General features: G+C 43.2%; 1 protein-coding gene across 1 annotated transcript in view; it reads right to left on the bottom strand.

Annotated features, from left to right (window-relative positions):
• ppm1lb (protein phosphatase, Mg2+/Mn2+ dependent, 1Lb) overlaps positions 1–21,584 on the bottom strand; it is a 33,384-nt gene extending 11,800 nt beyond the window's left edge. Inside the window, exon 1 of the mRNA XM_037466580.2 lies at positions 20,575–21,584. Coding sequence (XP_037322477.1) covers positions 20,575–20,973 — 399 coding nt within the window. The 5' untranslated portion in view covers positions 20,974–21,584. The remainder of the gene's footprint in view (positions 1–20,574) is intronic.
• Between the last annotated feature and the right edge of the window lie 722 nt (positions 21,585–22,306).

Here is a 22,306-nt window from a genome sequence, read left to right as displayed (position 1 = left end):
GCCTCTTTTCCCAGCTGGCACACCTCCCTATGGAGGCATCTACAAACAGACGCCCAAACCACCTCAGCTGCAGCGGCTCTACTCCGAGCTCCACCAGAGTTAGTTGGCAGCTTTAGTCTGAGGGCTCCAGAACGTTTAAAAAAAAAGGTATTTAAGTCAATTAATAATCAATTCATATTTTACTTTATTAAATTTAAGAAAATGAAACTAAAATAATGTCAATGTTTTTGCTTGATAATTCACTTAAACAACATATATCAAACTTGGCAAAAACGGATTTTCACTCAAGCCTCAACTGAAAAGCTCCCTGCTCACTGTGAGCCACTCGGATGGACAGCCCTACAGAAACATTCGGGTCCTTTAAACACTTCCATCAATCACATCGCCAGGCCAGCAGCAAAGAGTTTTCCTTCAGAATCACCCGGAGGGAGTTTCAGAACCAGAAGTAGAAAAATCTTTCAGCAGTCTCTCAGACAGATCAAGCAGGTGTGGAAGAAAGAGCAGGCCGAGCGGAGCGAGACCAAGGAAGAGAGTAAAAACTATGATTTAGCGTCACTCAGACACACTGTTGAAGAATGAAAAAAGGAGAGACGAAAAACCGGGGCGGCTAAGTCATAAATGACAAAAAAAACCCATCAAAGCTGTGAAATACAGAGACAGCAGTGGATACCAGATAATAGAATAAAGGAGTCTGTAAATAGAGCATGTTAAAACATGTTTCATTGTTGTTTTGATTATAACCACAAGGCTGATCCCTGTGGGGGCTACATTTGCAATAATGATTACTCACTTCTATGGATTAATATAATTTGTCTTCATGGTAAATTCTCAAGGACACATAAAGAGCATAGTGCTATTGAACCGGGGCTAGCTGCAGAGGTGTGGTATGTCCCTCCTCAGGATGACATTGCAGAGCTCCGTCTGTCCACTGGGCCGCGGAGAGCATGAGCCCTAATTTAATCACGTCGCACCAGAGCTTTGTATGCGTCAAGGCTATGCGAGTACACGTTTGAAGTGGAGTGTGTGTGTACAATGTTGTCACTGTTACATACATAGAAGCCCTCTCTTTTTTTACTTAAAAGAGGAATGTGAATCAGGCTAACAACCTTTTGGTTCAGTACACGTTAACACACTTATTTGAAAAGGGTTGAGAATTCAAATTAATTCTTGACATTGGAAACGCGGCCCATTTAATAGCCAATTTCAGAGCTCAGCTTCAACACAAATGTCCACAGATGATGTTTGAGAGCATTTGCAATTCTGTGATAAATGAGCGACTCCAGCTGCTGAGGACAATTTTTTCATTCAATTGAAAGCCTTAGAGCAGCTACACAATAGACCCTGAGGGGAGAATGTTTTGTCAATATGTTTCTTTCAGTTTTTTATCCCGACATCTTCTGAGAAATTATCTTAACCACAAGTATTGATTTTGTTTCTTTAAGCTGAAATAAAATCATTGTAGACTTGTTTTTATAAATATATATTAAAAAAAGGCTCAATATTTTGCTTTGTGTGCAGTGTTAGCCTGGAGCCAGATTGGAAGTGTTTGTGTGGCCTTGTGAACACCCCTTGCACCCAAACACAGATTTTACCAAGGCATCCCAAAACTATTTCACTTTCACAGCTTAAACCCTCCTCAAACCACAACAAACATCCTGAGCACAGAAGGGCTCAAGGGTGGAGGGCTGCAGTGGAGCGATGGTGGTTCTGTGAACCTCAAATCTCCTTCAGATGCCAACACCAACAAGCACACGTCACTACATTAGCTTAAGAAACATTCAAAAATAAAGGGTGTGTGTAATGGCCAACACTGTGGTGCCTGGCTTACAGCCTGAAGAGGACATGAATGACTTCTGTAAAGTGAACAAGGATTTCAGAAGCAAAAAGCAGAGCTATAAAAGTGGATCAGCTCTGTAAAATTGAATAGAGGTCCATTAAAAGTGCCGGGAAATGCTTCAGTGCCTCCATCCATCTCGAGGGAGAGGGAGAGAAGGAAAGCTCGACTTGAACTATTGCTTCCTCTTTCACACTGTGAAAAAACGAGAGGCGTATGACACAGGATGAAAACATCTGGCAACCACGGTTACGGCCGTTCAAAGCCTCTGATCGACTTTACACCCGTCAGCCGAAGTCCTTTAAGACATGAGTTAACACACAGAGACCCGACCTCCACGAGGACAACAGACCTCGGGTTGTTGGACAGTCAAGTGGATTGTAGCTCAATGGTGACCGCCTAGCTATATCTACATCCTGAGCCTCTTCATTCATACGTGGGAGATTAAGATTAAGAATGTATTGCAGAGCTGATTCGCATTCAGGCGCTCGGTGAGCAGACCCAAAGCCATCAGTCGGCCTCCACACGTCTTCTTCCTCTCACCGTGTGGCCCTCCTGTCTCAGCCAGGTCCATTAGAGGAGGTGAAAACTCATATTTATTTGATCCGCGGCTTCCTGCAACCCAGCCTCGTAGTAAGAGCGCTTCGTCAGTGTCTACGGCTACGCAACGTTACGGAGGCTCAGGACAGGATTCATATTACTGCTGCAGCATGAAATGATTTCAGCTGCTTGTACTAACTAGCTGATCATTATGTCACATTTGTGAGGATGATATCTTAAATTGATGTATGCACGGAGTGAAATACACAGAGTATATTTAAGTACCATTCATTTCCAGACATCGACTGAAGAAAATACAACCGCTCTAGTGAAAAGACCTCAACTTAAGGTTCACTTATGAGCTTTTTAGAGCTGTCAGACACATGTCAAAAAGGTAGTGGATGCATACCAAGTTGCCCATAACATTTTCAAATAAAATTTAATTTCTTTTAGGCTACCAGTACGGACTTCGAACGCTATAACGTTGCAGTCACACGCCAGTGAAAGATAGATGGTGTGTGTGTGTGTGTGTGTGTGTGTGTGTCTCACAGGCAGATGGACAGAAACAGTTTTTTTCATTTGGCCCGGGTGCTCCACACCTCACATGCCTGTCATACAGAGCGTAGGGGTTGGCAATTAAAATAACACCAACTGGCCCAGGCCATAAACATGACAGTGAGGGAGGAGGGAGGAGGTGACAGAAGCAACAAAAAAAAGAAGAAGAAATGAGGCAGGATTAGAGGTGATAAAATAAATGTAGATGTTCAGCAACACATGCTACGACAGGAAGTTACTGCAAGCGTGATGAGTCATGCTTTCGTATCGAGAGCTCAGCAGAGGCAACGGTGTGGATACTTAGTCATCCTACACTCCATTATTACCAAGAACTACCAACAACAACTCATAAAAAGTCAGGTCTTTTCTTCAGCTGTAAGAAAACAAGGGGTGATTCAGAATAAATAACACATTGCTACTGCGTTGGAGCAAAGACGATATCCCCCGAGTCTCCTCCTCCAAATCTCTTTCGGGAAACAGACTGAAGTGGGGGGGAGGTGTTGTCTGCACAAACAAATGGAGCAATGTCACCAAGTTGAAGTGTCAACATTTCCTGCATAGATGAGCCTTAGTTTTCAGGGAGGTGAAACGCATCAATTGTTTAGTGCAAGGCAGACAATGAGACGAGGCATACAATAGCAAGAACGACAAAATCAGGACATCGCGCCGATCAGATTATGCGCCACTAGTTCATTCAGCAGCAAAAAATCTGAAAGGATTATTCAACCTAATCGATTGTGATAGGAATTTAAAAGCTCCAAACAACTACAAAGAGTATCATGACATGACAACTCCCCGAAGATAGCAAACCCTTTAAATGTGGTCTTTGTGTCCGTAGTGGACTAGTTAAAACCCCTTTTTCTATTATATTTATAGAAAATCCTGTAAGTGTCCATTTCAGACACTTACAGGTTTTTAACTGCTGTCAGAACCAAACAAGCCACATGAAAACACTCCTATGAATGAGTAACTGATTAGTTGAAATTAAATGAAGGAAAATCAACAGATGTACTCATAATGAAAATCATTGTCAGCTACAGCAATCAACTGATGATTTAAAAACTATAGTGGCAATCTGTAGAAATCATCGACATGGACTCACATTTCCAAGTAGACAGTAAGTTGATTCGGTCCGATGCAAGGCTAGAACTACGACTGCTTGCGTTCAAAACCCGGAGGGTTTGGTGAAGCACCTCTCAGGTTTCCCAAAGCTCACAGATGTCCTTGTGCTGAGGACAGAGCCAGTGCTATTTAAGTAGAGGTCGACCAAATGCATTTTTAATGGCTGTTATAATAATTATAGTCTTTTTGTATGAGAGAAGGGAAAGGTTTCTCACCGTCACCTCAGCCGGGTTCACCTTTGTCGGCTACTTTTGCATAAAGCATTATTAATAGACCTTCTCTTTTGTCACTGAATTGAATCATTGAAATGTCCTGAAATGTGATTTGACGGTACAAGCAACTCTTCTAAACCATTAATATTTCCCAAGTAAAAGGGATCCTAACGTCTGCTCTGTCAAATAACAAATTATTAGTGAAGTGGCTTCTTTGAAAGAAAGAACACCACATTTTAAAGTAAGTTAAAAGAACCCGTTGGAATAAATAACTCCCTCGCCACTCTAAGTATGCGCATTTAACAGTTGTTCAGATCAGGAGTTGCACAAATAGAGGACCTTGGTCTGTGTAAAACGCGCACACAGGTCCCTGAGCGACTGGTGGAGGCCGCGCAGCCACAATCGGAGCCCAGGTGGCTCATTTCTCATTTAAACAAACTGGAAATAAAATTCCCATGAAAACAGCTTTTGAATCCAAAGGTGAAAGGCGCTGAACAAAAGCTTCAAGTAGAGAGGAGAACGGGATTAAGACACTAATCAAATACAGATGCTTGGTGTCTCCATAGGCTTGTCCTTTGGCTTCGATTAGAATTTCACTTATCCTTCAGACCCAAAACACCAACCTCTGGTCTATTTATACACACATCCCTGCACAACGCGTGGACTAAACGGCTGACATTTTCTTGCTGTCAGTCTTCCTTTAAGGGAAAACCTGAGGGAGTTAATTTATATTTACCTAATCAGCAGCAATACTTTTTACATGCAAAGTTAAAAGTTATGTTTTTCAGCTGTTTTCTTCTTCAGGTTTTCTTGCAGTGGAAGTAGTGGGGAACATGATCCCCGCTTCCATTGTGTGCAAAAATGTACCCTCAAGTTATCATGAGACTCCTGCAATTCAAATTGTTCAAATAAAATGAGTCCTTTTTGTACAAAACTTTCCTTTGTGTTTTCCTAGACAGTGTTTTTGTAATGAGCTGCAGTGCGGGTATTTTAAACTTTGTCTAACAGAAACTGCTGAATCCTTATGGTGTCTTCAGCTCAACTCATTTTTGCCAAAGAACGAGAACTGTACATTTTCTGGTAATTGAATAGATACATTGTGCATCTGCTCTGAAATACCTGCATTGATTTTAAAATACAGTGATATATCAGTCTCATCTCACCTTACTTTCACATGTGATGACGGACGCCGAGTTTAGCAGGAAAGATTTCAGAAAGCAAGGGGGGGGGTCTTCCTCTTTTGAATGTGGGGCACAAAAGGCCTAAAGGAAAAGAGCTAAGTAAATGTCAGCTACCTCTTCTCACACACACACACACACACACACACACACACGGCAAGTGTTCCTATTTGTATTTCTGCGATCTGGAGGCATGCGTTCTCTGGCAGACACGGATAGATCAACCCCATGAATATTCATTCACAAGTCAGTGTGGCAAGCTTCACCGGCCCCCTCTCTTCTCAGACACATGTACACACACCTCACACTATGGAGAAGCATTCCACAACAACACCAATCTCCCACATGCACATACATTAAGTCAACACTGAACTGTTTCACCATCAGCTAATGGACCCTGTCAGTGGGGGTCTGTTGTTCCATGCAAGTCATCACACCCACATCTCGGTCTCTTCCCTGCTGTGATTGAAGACGCTATTAATCATTTCCTGGCCAATTAATTGGTGCAGCGGATCTCCTGGTTGATTAATCTCATCCGTCTGACTGCCTTTTTATGTTTGAGCAGCCTCACCAAAGAGACTGAAACCTGTGCATGCAGGTATCAGACAGTCCTCAGAGAACCGTCTTCCAAGAGTAAACTAGTTTGAGTTTAATCTGATAAAGAACTCCGTAACTAATTTATAAGCTACATTTCTCCACAAAGATCCACCATTAATGCACTTTTAGCAGAGGACACTGATGTCAACTACTTCATTGGAAGGGGAGTAGGAATCTCCCACATCTTCTGTGGGCGGGAAGCTATTAAGGTGCTTGTGGTGGCGAGACCTCTGTCGCTGTGCATTCCTCATCTCCGCTCTCCGACTCTCTCCTACGTCTTTACGGCTCATTGCTCCCGTGCTTCGTCACGCGCACGCACGCACACACACACGCACGCACACGCCTCGCAAGGCTCCTTTGATCTGAAAGAGCATTTACATTTATATCCACTTCACTGCAAGTACACGAGTGCACATCAACATACTTATATCATGTACCACTCGTTCTCATTGAAAACCTTGTTCTTTCCTGCCTCACCTTCTTCAGCTTTAATTGAAGGGGTAATCATGCGTGGCGCCTTCATAAAGCACATGCCGAACTTTCTCTCACTGCTTCTTTTCCTCCCGTCTCAATACATCTTCTGCTCGCATCAACGCAGAAGAGGCAGCAGAAGGCACGGCAAGAAAATGAAAGTAAAATAAATATGGAGTCTTTAGCTCTAGAGTGCAATGCCTGCAGTTCCAGTTAGAGTACAGAAGATTTAGAGATTAAAAAGGAAGTAAAGTGAGTAAGATCATTTCCATTGTTTATCTAATTGAGAAGAGCGCTAACCAAGTGTCGACAGTTTTTTCACAACACCTTCACTATGGGCAAAAGACAATCAGCAAGATAGGAAAGAAGGAAATGTTGGAGGACACACAGAATCCCACTGTTACGTCATAGGTTCCTTTTATGTATAACAAGGCAAAGACGAACAATAAATAGTTTATCAGAAAGAGTAACCATTATGTGCATCGCCATCATCAAGACGGACACCTGATGCTTATTGAAATGCACATTGCGTGGTCACAGTCGTTGACATTCTGGGAGACTCTTGCCGCCACATCGCAGCGGACTCTGCCAGGGGAGTCGACAGCGTCCTGGACTCCATCCATCCCATCCTGTGTCCCTCCATTCACCATCGCTCCCACCTCCATGCAGCTGGCTTCATTGGCACAACAACTCTTTCACTCAAGCAACATTTCACACATGAAAAGTAACCCAACGATGGGCATATGGTTCGAAGGAAAGTAGACCACATTTCACATGCACCTAATTTCCATATAACACACACAGCGTGTTGAGGAGCAGCAGGCGGCGGGGCCATAATTGGGGCACCCGTAAAAAAGGAACAATGCAACGCCTGGATTTCTGCTGATTTGTTTTGCAGGGGATGCAAGTGTAAATAGATTGATGACTTTTCATTTTTAATAGTGCCCCACTCTGCGGGTGTCATCTGGGTTACTACCACCATCTAAAACCTTTACCACCTTTGTCTTGACTCCAGAGGCAGATGTTGCAGTAACTACAACAACCCCCCCGCCTCTCCTTAGATTAGTGAAGATGAAAGATGTAAAATGGGGACACGCCGAGTTGAGGATAGCAGCCAAAGGTTTCAGAAAGCAAGACGGTGTTCCTCTCACTCTTTTGAATGCAGAGCACAAAAAGCCTAAAGGGGAATAGCTAAGTAAATGTCAGCTGCGCCTCTTCCTTTGTCTGTGTCTCTCTCACACACACACACACACACACACACTTCATCACACGGCTGTCCAATACTAATCCTAACATGTGTCCACCTGAGGATTTAGTGATAGGCACTGCTGAAGATTTGTCTTGCCTGGCCTCCGAGCAGCTCAACCGATATGCCTTCCAATTCCTCAGCGAGAGGAAGATCAATCTAAAGTCTGTTTGGGGCGTGTCATAGAGATAAACCCAACTGCACTGATAAATATATACAGACATTCATAAAAATCAATACTCATCTACTACTCCCTCCACTGCCGCTGTTCTCATAAAGCTTGCTGACAAAAATGAAGGCTTTTGTGAGTGCGTGTCTGTGGGGTCGCCATCAATCAGAACATTGATTAGATTCAACGGATAGGAGAGGGAGTGTAGAGAGCGCGTGGGGACAATCCTTTGCATGATAAAACTATGAATACAGGAACAAAACAGTAGCGTAGGACTGAAACAAGAGGCTATTTGCATGCGAGTGTGCCAGCTACAAGGACAGCAACAGCGGTGCGTCGTGCATAATATCGGTTTGTTTGACAGGCTTGTTGCTTCCCGCGCTGCCTGTGTAATAGATGTCTGGAAAATGAATATCTGATCTAGGATCAGTGTGTCCTCTCGCATTAATCTTCAACCTACAAGGCACCGCCTGGAACTAAATCAGTTAAAGTCAGGAAGCAAAAAAAAAAAAAAACCCTCATTGGCTCCTTGATACACCGATGCTTAAGTTGCCGTTTTATAAGTCACTCTTTAGTGTCAAAGTGGTAAACAGTATAAAGATAGACAATGAGGCGGTGATGATGACACATGCTCCTCCGTGATGGTGCAAGTCTCCGGCACAGCCAAGTTCCCATTCAACATAATGAGGACAGGACGCGTAGCCAAAGAGCGAAACTCAGTGCCCACTTTCCAAAACAATCCCAAACGCTGCCCATTAAAGGCTCAGAAGTACACCACGGGCCTCTGGGCTGGCCACGTTCACAAGCTTTATGTGGAACACGTCCAACAACTTTGCTTTCAGTACAGTCCAGCTAATGAATTGAATAGACGCTTAGACACCAAGATTGCCCGCAAAGGGATGTGTTTTTGGATTAAAAATGCTTCTAATAATTTTTGTTCACTTTTGGTTTGCTTGACAGCTTGTACATTTGTTGTTGCCTGTTGGGTGACTGAGGCAGAGCCACCCGGGCGTCAGGCCACAGGTCTTTTTAAGGCAGCACAGTTTCCACAGCAGGTGCGGCACCATCATGGAGCTGCTGACCCAGTCCACTTTGGCCTGCTCACCCTTTCCAGCCATAGACACCACTGCCCCCCAAAGGGACTGCCTGCTAAGAATAGAAGAATCTCAGCCTTTGCTGCAGCCCTTTTTTTTTAAAAGTATTTTGTTTTCAAAGTTGCGTTTCCCAACTTAATGGGAGACTGATAGGACTCGCTATTAAAACCTGCAGCTCACCAGGTAATCGGCACCTTTCTTTGTCCACTTTACCGCACAGTGCGAAAATTCACTCACGCAAGTGAACAGACCAGACCTCCTTCTGCCTTTGTATCATAGATCAGCCAAAGTAAAAAAAGTAAAAAAACGAAAATTCAGCAACAAAAGTGTTTTTTCGTCATCATTGGTGGGGAAATGTTTGTGTTGACTGGTTACTTGTGCTGTGACGAGTGCAGACTGCCATGTTCCCGCTGCTGATGCTGTGACTGCTTGAAATGATCCTGATGCCAAAAACCGTAACGAGGAGCTTAACACCTGCAGGAATGGAATGTCATCTTTGATTTCTTCCAGTAACTGTAATAATGCATGGCTGCTTAATCCGCAACGCATAAGGATTTTGTGTTCACTCAACTGAAAAACTAAGCGAACATGAAATAATCATAGTATAGGATATATCTACAATACCATATCATTCTAAAAATAAATTATAAGATCTGCAGCAAGAGGACGTGTCAGTCTTCAGGCTTCCACGGGGTCCTAGGGGAGCAAACTGTGATCAGCCTGTAGAAGCCAGGGGAAGACAAATAGTTTGTGCACGTTGAAGCGCTACAGGGCATGTGCCATCTTCAAGAGACTAATTTGTGTGTGTTTGCGTGTGCATGTCTGTTGTTGTGGACTCCCATCGGGACAGACGGCAGCAGGCTCTTTAATATTTCAGACGAGTGATAAATTAGTCAGACAGACTGCAGAGATATAAGGTGACTCTGCGGGTATACGGGGTGAGGAGGGTGGGGGAGACCGAGGTAGAAAAGGAGAAGGGAAGGGTGGGGCAGAATGGATATAGCAAGGGTGGGAGAGTACGGTAGTAGAGCAAAAGGTCAAAAAAAGACATGAAGAAGAGGAACACTGAAAATACTTCTCATTCTATGAAAAGGCACAGAATCAAACCCAGTGTGAGAAAAAGTCAAATATCTGTATATATTATATATCAGATATTTATCAGTTAAATTCTGTCAGTATTTAATGCTACCATCAAACAGTTAACATTCGACGGTGATCTACACCTACAAAAACTGTAATTGAATAGCCCAGTCAAATGTGTGTGTGTGTGTGTGTGTGTCCACTGTTCCTCACACATCTCCAATTGCAGTCCCTTGATAATATCAAGCTGGACACAGAATGATATATTTGGATTTCGGAGGAAAAAAAGAGGAATCAGAGGAGGACCAGAAGGAGAGAAGAGATACAGCGGGTGAAATAAGCATTAAACACGTCAACATTTTTCTCAGTAAATGTATTTCCAAAGGAGCTATTTACATGAAATTTTCACCAGATGTTGGTAACAACCCAAGTAATACATTCATAGGAACCAAGAAAAGAAACCAAAAGTTCAGAAATAAAGTTGTGTAATAATGTGAAATGACACAGGTAGAAAGTATTGAACACATGAAGAAAGGCAACAGCTGAAAACTATCAGTAATTAAAAAGCAACCCAGACCCTTGTCAGTGCAAATTAATAGCAGTTGGTTCAGTCCCAACTGATGGCCTACAAAAAGGTCTCATTGCCAAGGTGTCACATGAGACACATCCCATGGTGGGTAAAAGCAAAGAGCTGTCGCACGACCTTCGCAACCTAACTGTTGCAAAACACAATGACGGCATTGGTTATAGGCGCATTTCTAAGCTTCTGAATGTTCCAGCACTGTTGGGGCCATAATACGGAAGTGGAAAGACACTCATTTCATCATAAATTTGTTTCGACCTGGTGCTCCTCGTACGATTTCTGACAAAGGAGTGAAAAGAATAATCAGAAGAGTTGTCCAAGAGCCAAGGACCACTTGTGAGGAGCTTCAAAAATACCTACAATTAGCAGATACTGTTGTCTCAAAGAAAACAGTATGTAATGCACTCCAACGCCATGGCCTGTATGCACGCAAGACTCCACTGCTGAAAAAAAGGCATGTTGGAACTCGTTAAAAGTTTGCTGCCAATCACCTGACTTAAATCCCATTGAAAATCTATGGAAAGAACTGAAGGTCAAGATTCATAGAAGAGGCCCACAGCACCTTCAAGATTTGAAGACTGTTAAAGAATGGGCCAAAAATCACACCAGAGCAGTGCATGCGACTAGTTTCTCCGAACAGGAGGCGTCCTGAAGCTGTCATTACCAACAAAGGCTTTTGTACAAAGTAGGGAATAAATATCAGTAAGCGTGTTCGATACTTTTTCACTGTGTCATTTCACATTACTTTATTCCTGAACTTCTTTGTTTCTTTGTATGCATGGATTACTTGGGTTGTTACCAACATCTGGTGAATATTTAATGTCAATAGCCCCTTTGGAAATATATTTACTGAGAAAAATGGTGACGTGTTAAATTTTTATTTCACCCGCTGCAAGTAGGGAAGGCGGAAGAAAACAGAGCGGATGAAGAGGTAGGAGACAGAAGACAGACACACTGCTGCAGGGAAAAGGTCAACAGAGAGAGAGTGTGAGAGAGAAGACAGAGAAACAGAAGAAAGGAGTAGAAGGGTGTGTCATGCTTTTTGGGGAGAGGAACTGCCCCATGGTGCCGTGGCCTTTAGTCCGTCTGACTTATGATCAAAAGATTAAAAAAATAAAAGTAAAATCCTCTGGGACTTCATACACAATACAACTCATAGTGTATTAGGTCTGTCTAACACGAGTTGTGCTGCAAGCGTGGAAAATTGGGTTTAAAAAATGTCAGCATCCATGTTTTTGTCCCAGTCTTCCCTGCATTTCCGAACAACAACTTTAAGCCCATTCTACGGTCTTCATTACTTCTGTACGCCTGTAGCAATTTATTCTTTGCAACACCCCCCGGCCCCCCTACTCCCTCCCTGACCTAAATGAGGGCACTTATCATCCATGCCATCATTTTCCTCTCTTCTCACCCTCAATGAAGCATCTCTCCTCCTTCAAGCAGTTGTAAGAATAGCTGCCAGCTCTGCTGCTAGATAAGCATCATGAAACCATCGTTGGAAGAGGGGAAACATACAGACTTGGATGCACAAAGAGAGGGAATATTAAGAAATTGACACATTCAACAGGAAATCAGGGTTTCATTGAGGAAATAAATATATACAGACAAGTGGGAGTTGGATGGGGAAGATTAAGAAAATTAATCCATGGAGAGAGTTTATAGTCCCAATCTCCCCTGTGGGATTAGTGTAAATCTAATCTGCCCCGCTGTCTCTTCTACTCCTTTTAGCCTGGGCTTAGAGAGGCGCTAAGAAAGAGAGCAGGCATCCTAAGGGCCTTGAGCCGTTAGCGGTAGCAACACATCCCCGTAAGCTTCCTCTGCACCGCGCTAATCAATTACCGACCCTGCTTATCTGCCTCTAAACTTCCCATCCACGAGAACCATCACCAGCTATGCTACTTTTATACTTTAAATAGAAACTGAATTCACTAAAGAAATTATACCTATGAAATATTAAAAAAAACACTGCACTAAAGAATGGCTTGCCAGGAATCTAAGATGAATATTTATTATGCTGCATCTATTGTTTTCCATTTTTATTGGCTTAGTGTACGATAAAATGCCATTTGGCTCATTGCAATGGAGATCTACAGTGAAGGCGCTACTACTGGGATGAAGTGGATTTGCAAAAGTGGTTGATATTCTGACAAAATTTGTGATTTTAAATGTTATAATGCCCAGAACGTTTTTCCTTTGTCGTCTTTACTTCTCAGTAAGGTGAATGGTATTAAATCATACATATTTTTTACAGTACGTTAAAACCATGTATTGCGATTAATTTCGCAAGCCATATATGTAAGGTTTTATTTAAATGAACACATTCACTGAGAAACGGCACAATAAGAATTCTAAACTAAATTGCTGAACAAATAATGTTCATCTCAGCAAACACCAACGTGTGCCATAGTATAGTATAGAGTAGAGTATATGTCACAGAGGCCAGAGGATGAGAACAACCTAAGTTGACATGGATCGGGATCAAGAACAAAAAGTTGGATACAACCAGATTGGAATGCATTTTAAATTTGTTTGATCAAGTTTAGAAGATTACTTTTATCATTGTGTTTACCTTGATGATGATGTGGGCTTAGTCTGTAATCAGTTTTCAAATCACTCTTTACCCCCCTTTCCTTTTTTGTCTTTTTAATTTTCTCCTCACCCTCAAATCGTTTCGACCTTCATCCAACGCTTACAAAGCAGATGGTTTAGCAGATTAACACCACCCCACTACGTGCCATGGAAGAAATAGAAGGAACCACAGGATGAAAGAACTCTTAAGCTTATAAATCACACACATGTCAAGATTTGAATAATAAGCACAAATGAATGACATGCTGTGGAGTCTGATGTTCTCTTATCCCGTGAGCCTTTGTTACAGTGTAAAAGACAACCTGACTCAAGGTCTGTTCCACACACCGTGTATTTCATATGTGTAGCTCACAGTCAATAGAAACCATAAGCAAATATCAAAGACTCATTTCTGCTGCATTCCTGCTGTCTGAATGGATCCGTGTCTGGAAGTGTGCGGCACATGTGTGCGGCAGATCAGCTCCAGAACATTTTGAGAACGTCATCTACTAAATCGGAAGTCCACATCTGAAAGAGTCCTTTGGCAAGACGCTGAACCCCATATTGCTCCTGAAGGCTTTGCCATTGGTGTGTGGGCGTGGGCAGATGATTAGATTACATCCTGGTGAGCCGGTCTGAATATTGTGAATCATTTACCATTCAAAGTAGTTAAATGAGTTTCTCTCAGAACGTTTATGTCCAACTTGAGGACAGAGACGCTGATCAGAGAAGAGCACACAGAACTAGGGGGGCCGGTTTCTGTTGACCAGGATGCACCTGCCCCACACACAGGCCCATCTGGCCAGCGAGGCGCGAGGAGGAGCCACAACTGGGAGCCTGACAGCAGGCACGGCCCAGTCGCTTTTTCCGCGCACAATCCCGCTAATGTCCCCATCTCTGAACAGCTGCGACTTACTACCTTTCCTCAGCCAACATCCTTCTCCCGACGTCCTTCGCTGCCAAGACAGCGAGCAGGCAAACTCAAACAGAGTCGTCGGTTTTCTCAAGCGCACACAGACAAACAAACAATTGTTGAGCTGGCGGACAGACTTAAGATCCTCCAGTCGGATCAAAATCACAGATGATCCTCAAAGGCAGAAAAGGCGCATTATTTTATTTCAGCCTTTTACGTAACGTTTGTCTTTTTTTTTTTTTTCTTTTTTTTTTTACGAACAGGAATGTCACGCTTTCAAAAACAAAAGTGTAAACAAAGCAGCCCAGTCAGTTTCAGGCATGTGATTTGATTTAGATTTACAGACTGCTAATCAGCTATAAAACACACACACACAGCACAGCTTTGGAGTAATACAGTGCCGTAGCGTTCTGCATTCAGAGCCACACTTGTAGCTTTGCAACGTCTAGAATTGGATTTTAACCCTACACTTGCAACACAATCAGCTTGTTTGGCAGCTTAAATCGGGGATCACTTCACAAGGGGTTGTGGTGCCTGCGTGTGGCGAGAAGCCGAGGCAAGTGGACACCGCGGTGTCCGGGGAGATGGGGGGGCCTTAGAGATGGCTTTTTTGTTATTCATTCACTGCCAAGCCCCCCCAAATAGAGAAGAGGACGTGGAGGCGGCGGGGGGGGGGATAAGTGAAAAGCAAAATAAGGGTGACGTGGGGCGACTGAAGTGCAGGGGAAGAAAAAAAAAGACGCTAAATACTAACTCTGACTTTGTAAAACAACTTTCCACACAAGACCTCCTCCCAGAAAGCTCAACATATACAGTGAACCAAGTGATGGGTGTGTGAACAATCCCGTTGTGGCTTCCTTCTGCTTCGAGATCTGTGTATAATTTGTCGGAGGGGGTTTCAAAAATGGGTTTGACAGAGATGGCCGTTAAATTATTGAGCACTCTGTACCGGAAAGGGAAAAACAGGTCTGATTAATTTGAATACACAAACGAGGCAAAATAAATAAGTTGATTTCTGAATGATGGAAAGTATTTTATTTTAAAAAAATTGGACTGTGGAAGAGAGGAGATTACAGATGTCAACTCCAAGGCCAAACATTTGGGCGGCGTGACAGCAACAGTTCCATTCATTTATTTGCAGGCGTTCACTCCGTGACTGAACCCCTGAGTCTTCCGCTATATGGAAAACAAACCTCCCCGCCCAGGACAAATTACTGAAAAAAGGTCAGAAGACTTTTCAGCAGAGTCCTCCAGCTCTGCGGTGCCTTCTCTGCTACACTAGTATTTTTCCAACAGAACATGACGTCCTGTGTGCTTTCCACTTTCTGCTTCACTTGACATCAAGGAAGGGCTGAAACATTGCGCAGCAGCTTTCGCCACAGGTGAGAGAGGAGGCCACGGGAGGATCTCAGTAGTAATGAGCAATTAAGCTGTTCCCCAATTAGATCGATATCTGGCTACCAGCAGCTGCTCGCATTCAGTACAAAACACTGGTGCTCACGTACTGTGCTGTGAATGGATCGGGTCCGGTCTACGTCCAGGACATGGTCAACAAACCCTACATCCCAACCCGCGCACTCTGCATCTGCCAAACGGCTCGTTCCTCCCTCACTGAGAACAAAACACTCAACAAGATCACCACTCTTTGCTGTCCTGTCTCCTAAATGGTGGAACAAGCTCTCTGATGACATCAGAGTTTACATCTTCAAACTAAAGACACACCTCTTCAGACTATACTTTGACTACAAACACTAACAAATTGTAGCACTTACATTGTACTTGTACATAATGGCTCTTATCTATAGCAAATTGTAAATTAGCTTATTTGTTCTTTCTTTCTTTTATATGTTCTTCCGAGTTTGTATCTCTATAGTTGAAATGCACTTATTGAAAGTCGCTTTGGATAAACGCATCAGCTAAATGACATGTAATGTTTTGCCATGTACAGTCAAAGTCAATGAATTCAGTCATACTCAAGGACACGCAAGTGCATGACTGAAGCAGTGTTGCCTCATTCTGTAGAGCCAATCCATTCAGGTCTTGGTTTATAGAAGGGAATGAGGCATTGAGGTACATGAGATACACTCACCTTTTACAGTGATATGACACACTTAAGGGCTATTTAAAACATCCAGCAGATACGAGGACACATTCACTTGGAGCCATCCTTGTGACCCCCTAATGAACTTAAATCCTAAATTTAACATACTTTTAGATCTGCTTTGGTCTCCACCAGCTGGAGGTAACATGTCTCTGTAAGTGCCGAATACTCAGTGTTCACCGGTCATTGGATCAGGAAACTGCAAATTCAGGTGATAATTCTGTGGGTTTGTGACTACCTGAAAGCCTTTTTAAATAAGAGTAGTCACATCGTCCATATAAAATAAATAGTGATTATAGGTGCTTCAACAATTTGAAAAAACATTATTTCTAAATGTGTACCTGAAAAGTCTATTTTATGAACTTGCTGAGCGCAATGCTTAACAAGGTGATGTGAAATAGTGTGAAGCAGGAGCCTGGTCCTGATAAGTCTTTGGCGTTTGAGCCTCTTAGAGTGAAGTCGTCTCCGCTTATCTCCGCGTGTGTCCTCAACATCCATGAAGGAGAAGCAATGCACCTTCCTGTGCAAACATAAATATATAAATATTCATGAGCGCGCACACACACCTGTCCTCTGTCTTTACACACTCCCGCCCTTCGTTTGCTCTCCAATCCTGTAATGCCAACAATGCATATGGTCACATGCTGGCTCTTTCATCTTTCTAGTGAAAACAAACTCTGAAGGAATTCAAACTGCTTAGTATCGAAACTGTGGAACCCACCCTAATGCTCCTGGAGTAAACACGTTTTAAATATCTTTAATCTAAAACAGCCTGTCCAACTGAAATGCCCTTAATTATGAGGTGGATAAAACTAAAAATCGACGCTGCACCACAGCTTCAAGGTGCACTCAAAAGCCTCGTCCGCTCTACATTTCAGGAAATGAATAATGAAGATGAAACCTCAACATAAAGCAATAGGTGAAAAAAGTACAGAGATGATCAATCTAAAAATGGTCACTGTCCCTGTGGTTTCAAGGGGGGGGGGGGGGGTGTTTCTCCTTTACTTTACAACCACCTCCAACACAGCTAGAAACGAAACATCCATCACAGCCCACTCACAAACAAACACTGCCGATCCAAACTACTTGAAAGACAGAGCTAGGAAACGAAATCCACAGAACAAAAGCTAATAGGATGGCAAAAGAGACAGATAGAAGCAGGTCCCACATTACAGCATCTACAGAATCTCTTTTCTGTACTCAGGAACAGTTGAGGTTATTTTGCAAAGCCACAAGCTGACAGCGAGGCAGGGAGCAGCAGAGTATGGTTGACTCTCTACATGCCAGCGTGGGAGGAAGTGGTGCATATTGCTGCTGTACGGATGAAAATACATGGGTTATCACGCCCGTGCAGGTTATGTGTCAGCTAGAAATCTCCATTAAATTGAGAAATCCTCTCTGAGAAATCACCAAATAGGACACCTTCGAATGGCTGTGTTAAACATGTGAGAAATCAAATTGGGTTGTTGTGTCCAAGAGTATGTGGAGGGATGTTTCCAGATATTTAGCATTGACTGGAGATGAATATGGTAACTGACTGGCTTTCTTAACTGTGAAGGAGCAATAGCTATCCGGCCTTTTGATTTAAAAGAATATTTACCAGCTGCTGATTTTTACCTTGTTTGTTTTAATCATGCAGCTCCGTAATGAGTGCACAGACATGAGATTAATACAGATCTTCTGAACGATTTCAGGAGAAAAAAAAACACGACTCACTCAATCTAAAACTCCATCAGGTCCATCATTAAAAATGCATTTAGAGTGCTTTTATATATCCCATAACTACATCTTTTTCACCGGGTTGTAATTGCGTACAGTCTGTACTAATGATACGGTCATCACTTCAGGTGCAGAGATGCTTACAGCTTTATTTATAGCCTACATTTACAATAACTTTCTGTGAGATAAATTAGTGAAACAAGTTAGAGAAAGCATTTGCCTAACCACTCAAAATACACCATTTCTCTTTCTCAATCAGAGAATGTGCTGCTTACATTCATCTTTTTGCCTGATGGTCAAAAACAAAGCCAGTGATTTGAAGGCGTCTTGTTGAGCTGTCCATTACAGGCTTTGTAACAAGAGCTGTTGATGTTGCTGATCAAGTTTGACACAAGGCCGACATTGCTTTAATGAGTGTGTGTTTATGCGTTGGATGAGCAGTGTGTGTGTGTGTGTGTGTGTGGAGAAATGAATGCGGCTGACACCTCAGTAATTAGCCAACTGATGCAGCCGGTTTTCCTGGCGTTGCCTCGGGCCACAAAACATCCGTATGCTCAATGGCCCCTGGATAACAAACAAACAAACAAATAAATCTAGATTTGGTAAGAGAGAAGAAGTTGTTTTTGAGGGCTGCTGTCTGGCAACCATTTCACACACTTCAAAAGAGGGCGTGGGAATGGAAAACCCACCAATTCGTTGCCCATGGACATGCAGTAATAAAACAGCTCTTAGTCTAAACCGGCGAATCCCAACAGTCTCTTCTTCTTCGTCTTACCCTAGATGCTCGCCCACTCGTTTTCTCCTTTCTACCGTCAGATATTCAAACATGGATCGCCCTTTCGCTGTTCATTTCTTCGGGTCTCTTTGTGCGGTAGCTATAGCAGCGCTCACAGGTTAGGTCACTGGTCTCTTAAAGAATAACTCCATAGAGAGAAGAAGCACAGGGAAAAAAGGCTGCAGGGAAAAAACAATCCAATGCCACTTTTGGTCAAAAGCTGCGGCAGTCAGCAACGCAGCCTTAAATTGAATCCCCCCCCCCCCCCCAAAAGAACAGCAATCCTTCATGCCTCAAGCGGGCTTTTTTTAAGCATGTTATCATTCAGCCTCAATCCGACCACAGCAGTCAAAACAGAGTCGCTGTCAGGCCTAAAAACAGTGTGGTGCTCCTCAACAAACCAGAGCAGCCTGGTCAACAGACGTCATGTATGATGTACAAGTCAAAGTAAAGAGAAGATAAGAGACAGCGGGAAATGGTCTACTGGGTCACTTACAATTTGCGCAGGTTGCAGTTCTGTCAGATAAATACGGTCCTGAAAAGCTATGGCTTGAATTTTTAACTTGTGTGTTTGTGTTCTAGTCAAACTGTGCCATCCTCTCTCAGATGCTCTTTGTCCCTTTATCCAACATAAAGATGAAAAAGAAGCAAGATTACTTTAGACTAAGGGGAGTCGCCATTTTGCATCACTTATATCGAGCTCAGCTGTATACACAAATGCCGCCGAAGCCCACCGGTTTGAGTTCATCCTCCTCCTTCCAGCTATAATCGTGTTAGGCCTGTGCTATTGGTGTCCTAAAATATTGTTTTCGGATAGAAAAAAAACATGGATATTTTTGGCTGGAATTTCAGCTGTAAATAGATGGTTGCCTTTTGGAGGAGAACAGATTACGTGTGGGTGAATGTGTGTTCAATGCTGTAGAAGGGAGTTTTAGTCATGTGGATATAGATAGAATTATGGGATCCTACGCATAACTGTGGTTTGTCCCCTGCACCACTTATCATTAACTACTTGACAACGTGCAAGGCGGCTTTGCAAATTGCTTAAATAAACTGGAAACAGAATAGCCACTAAGGGACTTAAGTGGCTTCTGCAAGAATACTGAACTTTGAGTCTTTGGGTTGACCAAAACCGGTCTTATAAAAAGGGTCTTTGTGCCCAAATAAAGACCTTCAGCATTTCAATGTTGTGCTTATGTTGCACATTGAATGAATTCCTGTTTGATTGAATAACAATACAGTAAATCTTGGGCAAGGTCCAGGGGAGAAACATTTTAACATTGACAATCAACAAACAGTTGGAAGTTACTGTAACAGTCCAGCCCTGAAACTACCACAAACTATCGCAACTTATCCTTAATCTTGTGTAAATCTAATGTAATAAATAAGTTATCAGATCACCCATTGTTCAGCTGGAACAAACGTCTCATCAGTTAAAACTGTACCAGCTGCTCAACACAGGCAGGTGATTCAGGTAATTCAACGCTGATCCATTTTTATTTACACTTTTCGGTAAAAAAAAAAGAGTAAAGAAAATGCTGTCCTTAGCATACTTTCATTTGCCTTACTCCATTCTATGGAACTTGTGGATTTAATGCAAATTTGGCTGTGAACCAGACATGCTTGGATACAGAACACAGAGAAATACACTTGCACGGACTTTGGGGTCCCTGCGGGGGCCTTTGGTACCCACGCACGTGCATTTTGTTGGAGAGACAGTGACACACTGAAGCGAACCGGATGAGACACAGATATATATATATATATATATATATTTTTTAAAACAACATTTTCGCTTTCATTCTCTTAGTACTCACATCTCCCCCATGGCCGTCAAAAATCCCAAATATAGACGGGTGACTCCTGTTGACGACGTCGGTGAGCACCTCGAACCTGTCCTCCATGTGGTCTCGCCGGCCTTGGATGGAGTACACGGCCACGTTGTAGCTCTTGAACTCCCAAGTCTTGGAGAACTCCGCGTCCAGGACGTCCGGCCCGCCGAACCGCTCGTTCTGCATCATCTCCGCCACTTTCCCCTTGACCATCTTGACCGCATCCCGGCTGGACTTGACGATGGTCTTCACTTCGTCCGTGTGGAAGAAGTAACTCCAGAGGGCCAGGCTGATGCACAGCAGGAACAAGGTCTCCGGTCTGAGCAGAAAATAACGCATGATCCGACCTAACAGAGACAGCAGGGTCATCGTATCCTCTAGCATTTATTTACGCGCAGGGAGTCGCGGCGGGTCGCGTGGGCACCGCAGTGGGTTTCAGTCCATCGTCGTCGGTGTGAGCGGTTTGGTGGCGGCGAAACATTTAACCGAGCGCCTCACTCCACCGGGACACGGGTCACACGGAGTGACACTTGAAGCAGGAGGTGCGGGGGGGTGGCGTAAGTTCACAGACCAGTGTGGAGGAGGTGGTGGTGGTGGTGGTGGTGGTGGTGGTACACACGATTCTCCGGCCGGTTCCCACTCTATAGCATGCGGCCCCGCAGTGAGTCCCCACCGGCTGTCTGGTGACCATTTGATGCAGGCGGAGACAAACGACCCTGCCCCCCCCCACACGCCTTCTCCACGGACTAAACACGTTGCACTGTCTAAATGAGAGAGAGAAAGAGAGAGCGAGAGAGAGAGTTTCTTTCCCGGTCAGACCCTGCTGTGGTGTCCAGTCGCGTGAGTAGAGGTCCGTGCAGCAGCAGCAGCAGCCGCTCACATTCCCAGCTGCTACTCTGGCGGCGACTGTCTGCTGCTGGCTGACTAAACGAGGGTGGTGCCTTCAGGTGCCGCTCGTAATGTTCCATCAACCAGTCAGTGATCAGACGTCACCATCAGTTTTGGAATGGAAACGTCACGAAGCATCTGGCCAATAACTTCATACGACTTTGAATTAAAGCTTGGACATGTCTTGCATACGGATGGTCAATTAATACTCACACCAGGGTAATGTAGCTACTTTATTGTCCCTATGATAACCTATAAATGATAATTAATGTGCGTTTAAATATTTCTCACAGTACACGTCCAGTGAGCCGCTATGCAGGTGCGCTCACGGACGGAGGATTGATTCATTCTAACATAGGATTTTTGCCAATTTAATTTTAAATGATGAGTGTGGGAAGGGGGATTAACAGCAACAGGCAGCTAATTTGCCACTCATTATAAAAAGGCTTCTCCTGGAATGGACTTGCAAGATAAAGGAAAAATGTATTTATTGAGAACATTTTGAAAAATGAAAGATCAGAAAGATGCACTGCATAATTGAGAATGTTTAAGATTTTCATTAAGATTTCATGTTTTAGAGGTAAATAAATTCAATTCATATTTTGTCTATGAACGCTTGGAGGTCATGGGATCTGTTTTCTGAATTCTAAGGGGTCAAATATTTCTTTCACATTGTAGACAGTAACTCCCAAAACAAATATACTCATTTGAGTCAAATAACAATTCTCCTTGCTATTACATTGCTGTTGGAATGATGTGCAAATAGATCCAGGCAGCATGTGAAAAGAAACAACTAACGAATATGATACTGCTTTACTTTCTCTCTTTT

Source organism: Pungitius pungitius, chromosome 3, assembly GCF_949316345.1.
Source record: "Pungitius pungitius chromosome 3, fPunPun2.1, whole genome shotgun sequence".
Classification (NCBI taxonomy): Eukaryota; Metazoa; Chordata; class Actinopteri; order Perciformes; family Gasterosteidae; genus Pungitius; species Pungitius pungitius.
This window is presented reverse-complemented; position numbering and strand designations above follow the sequence as displayed.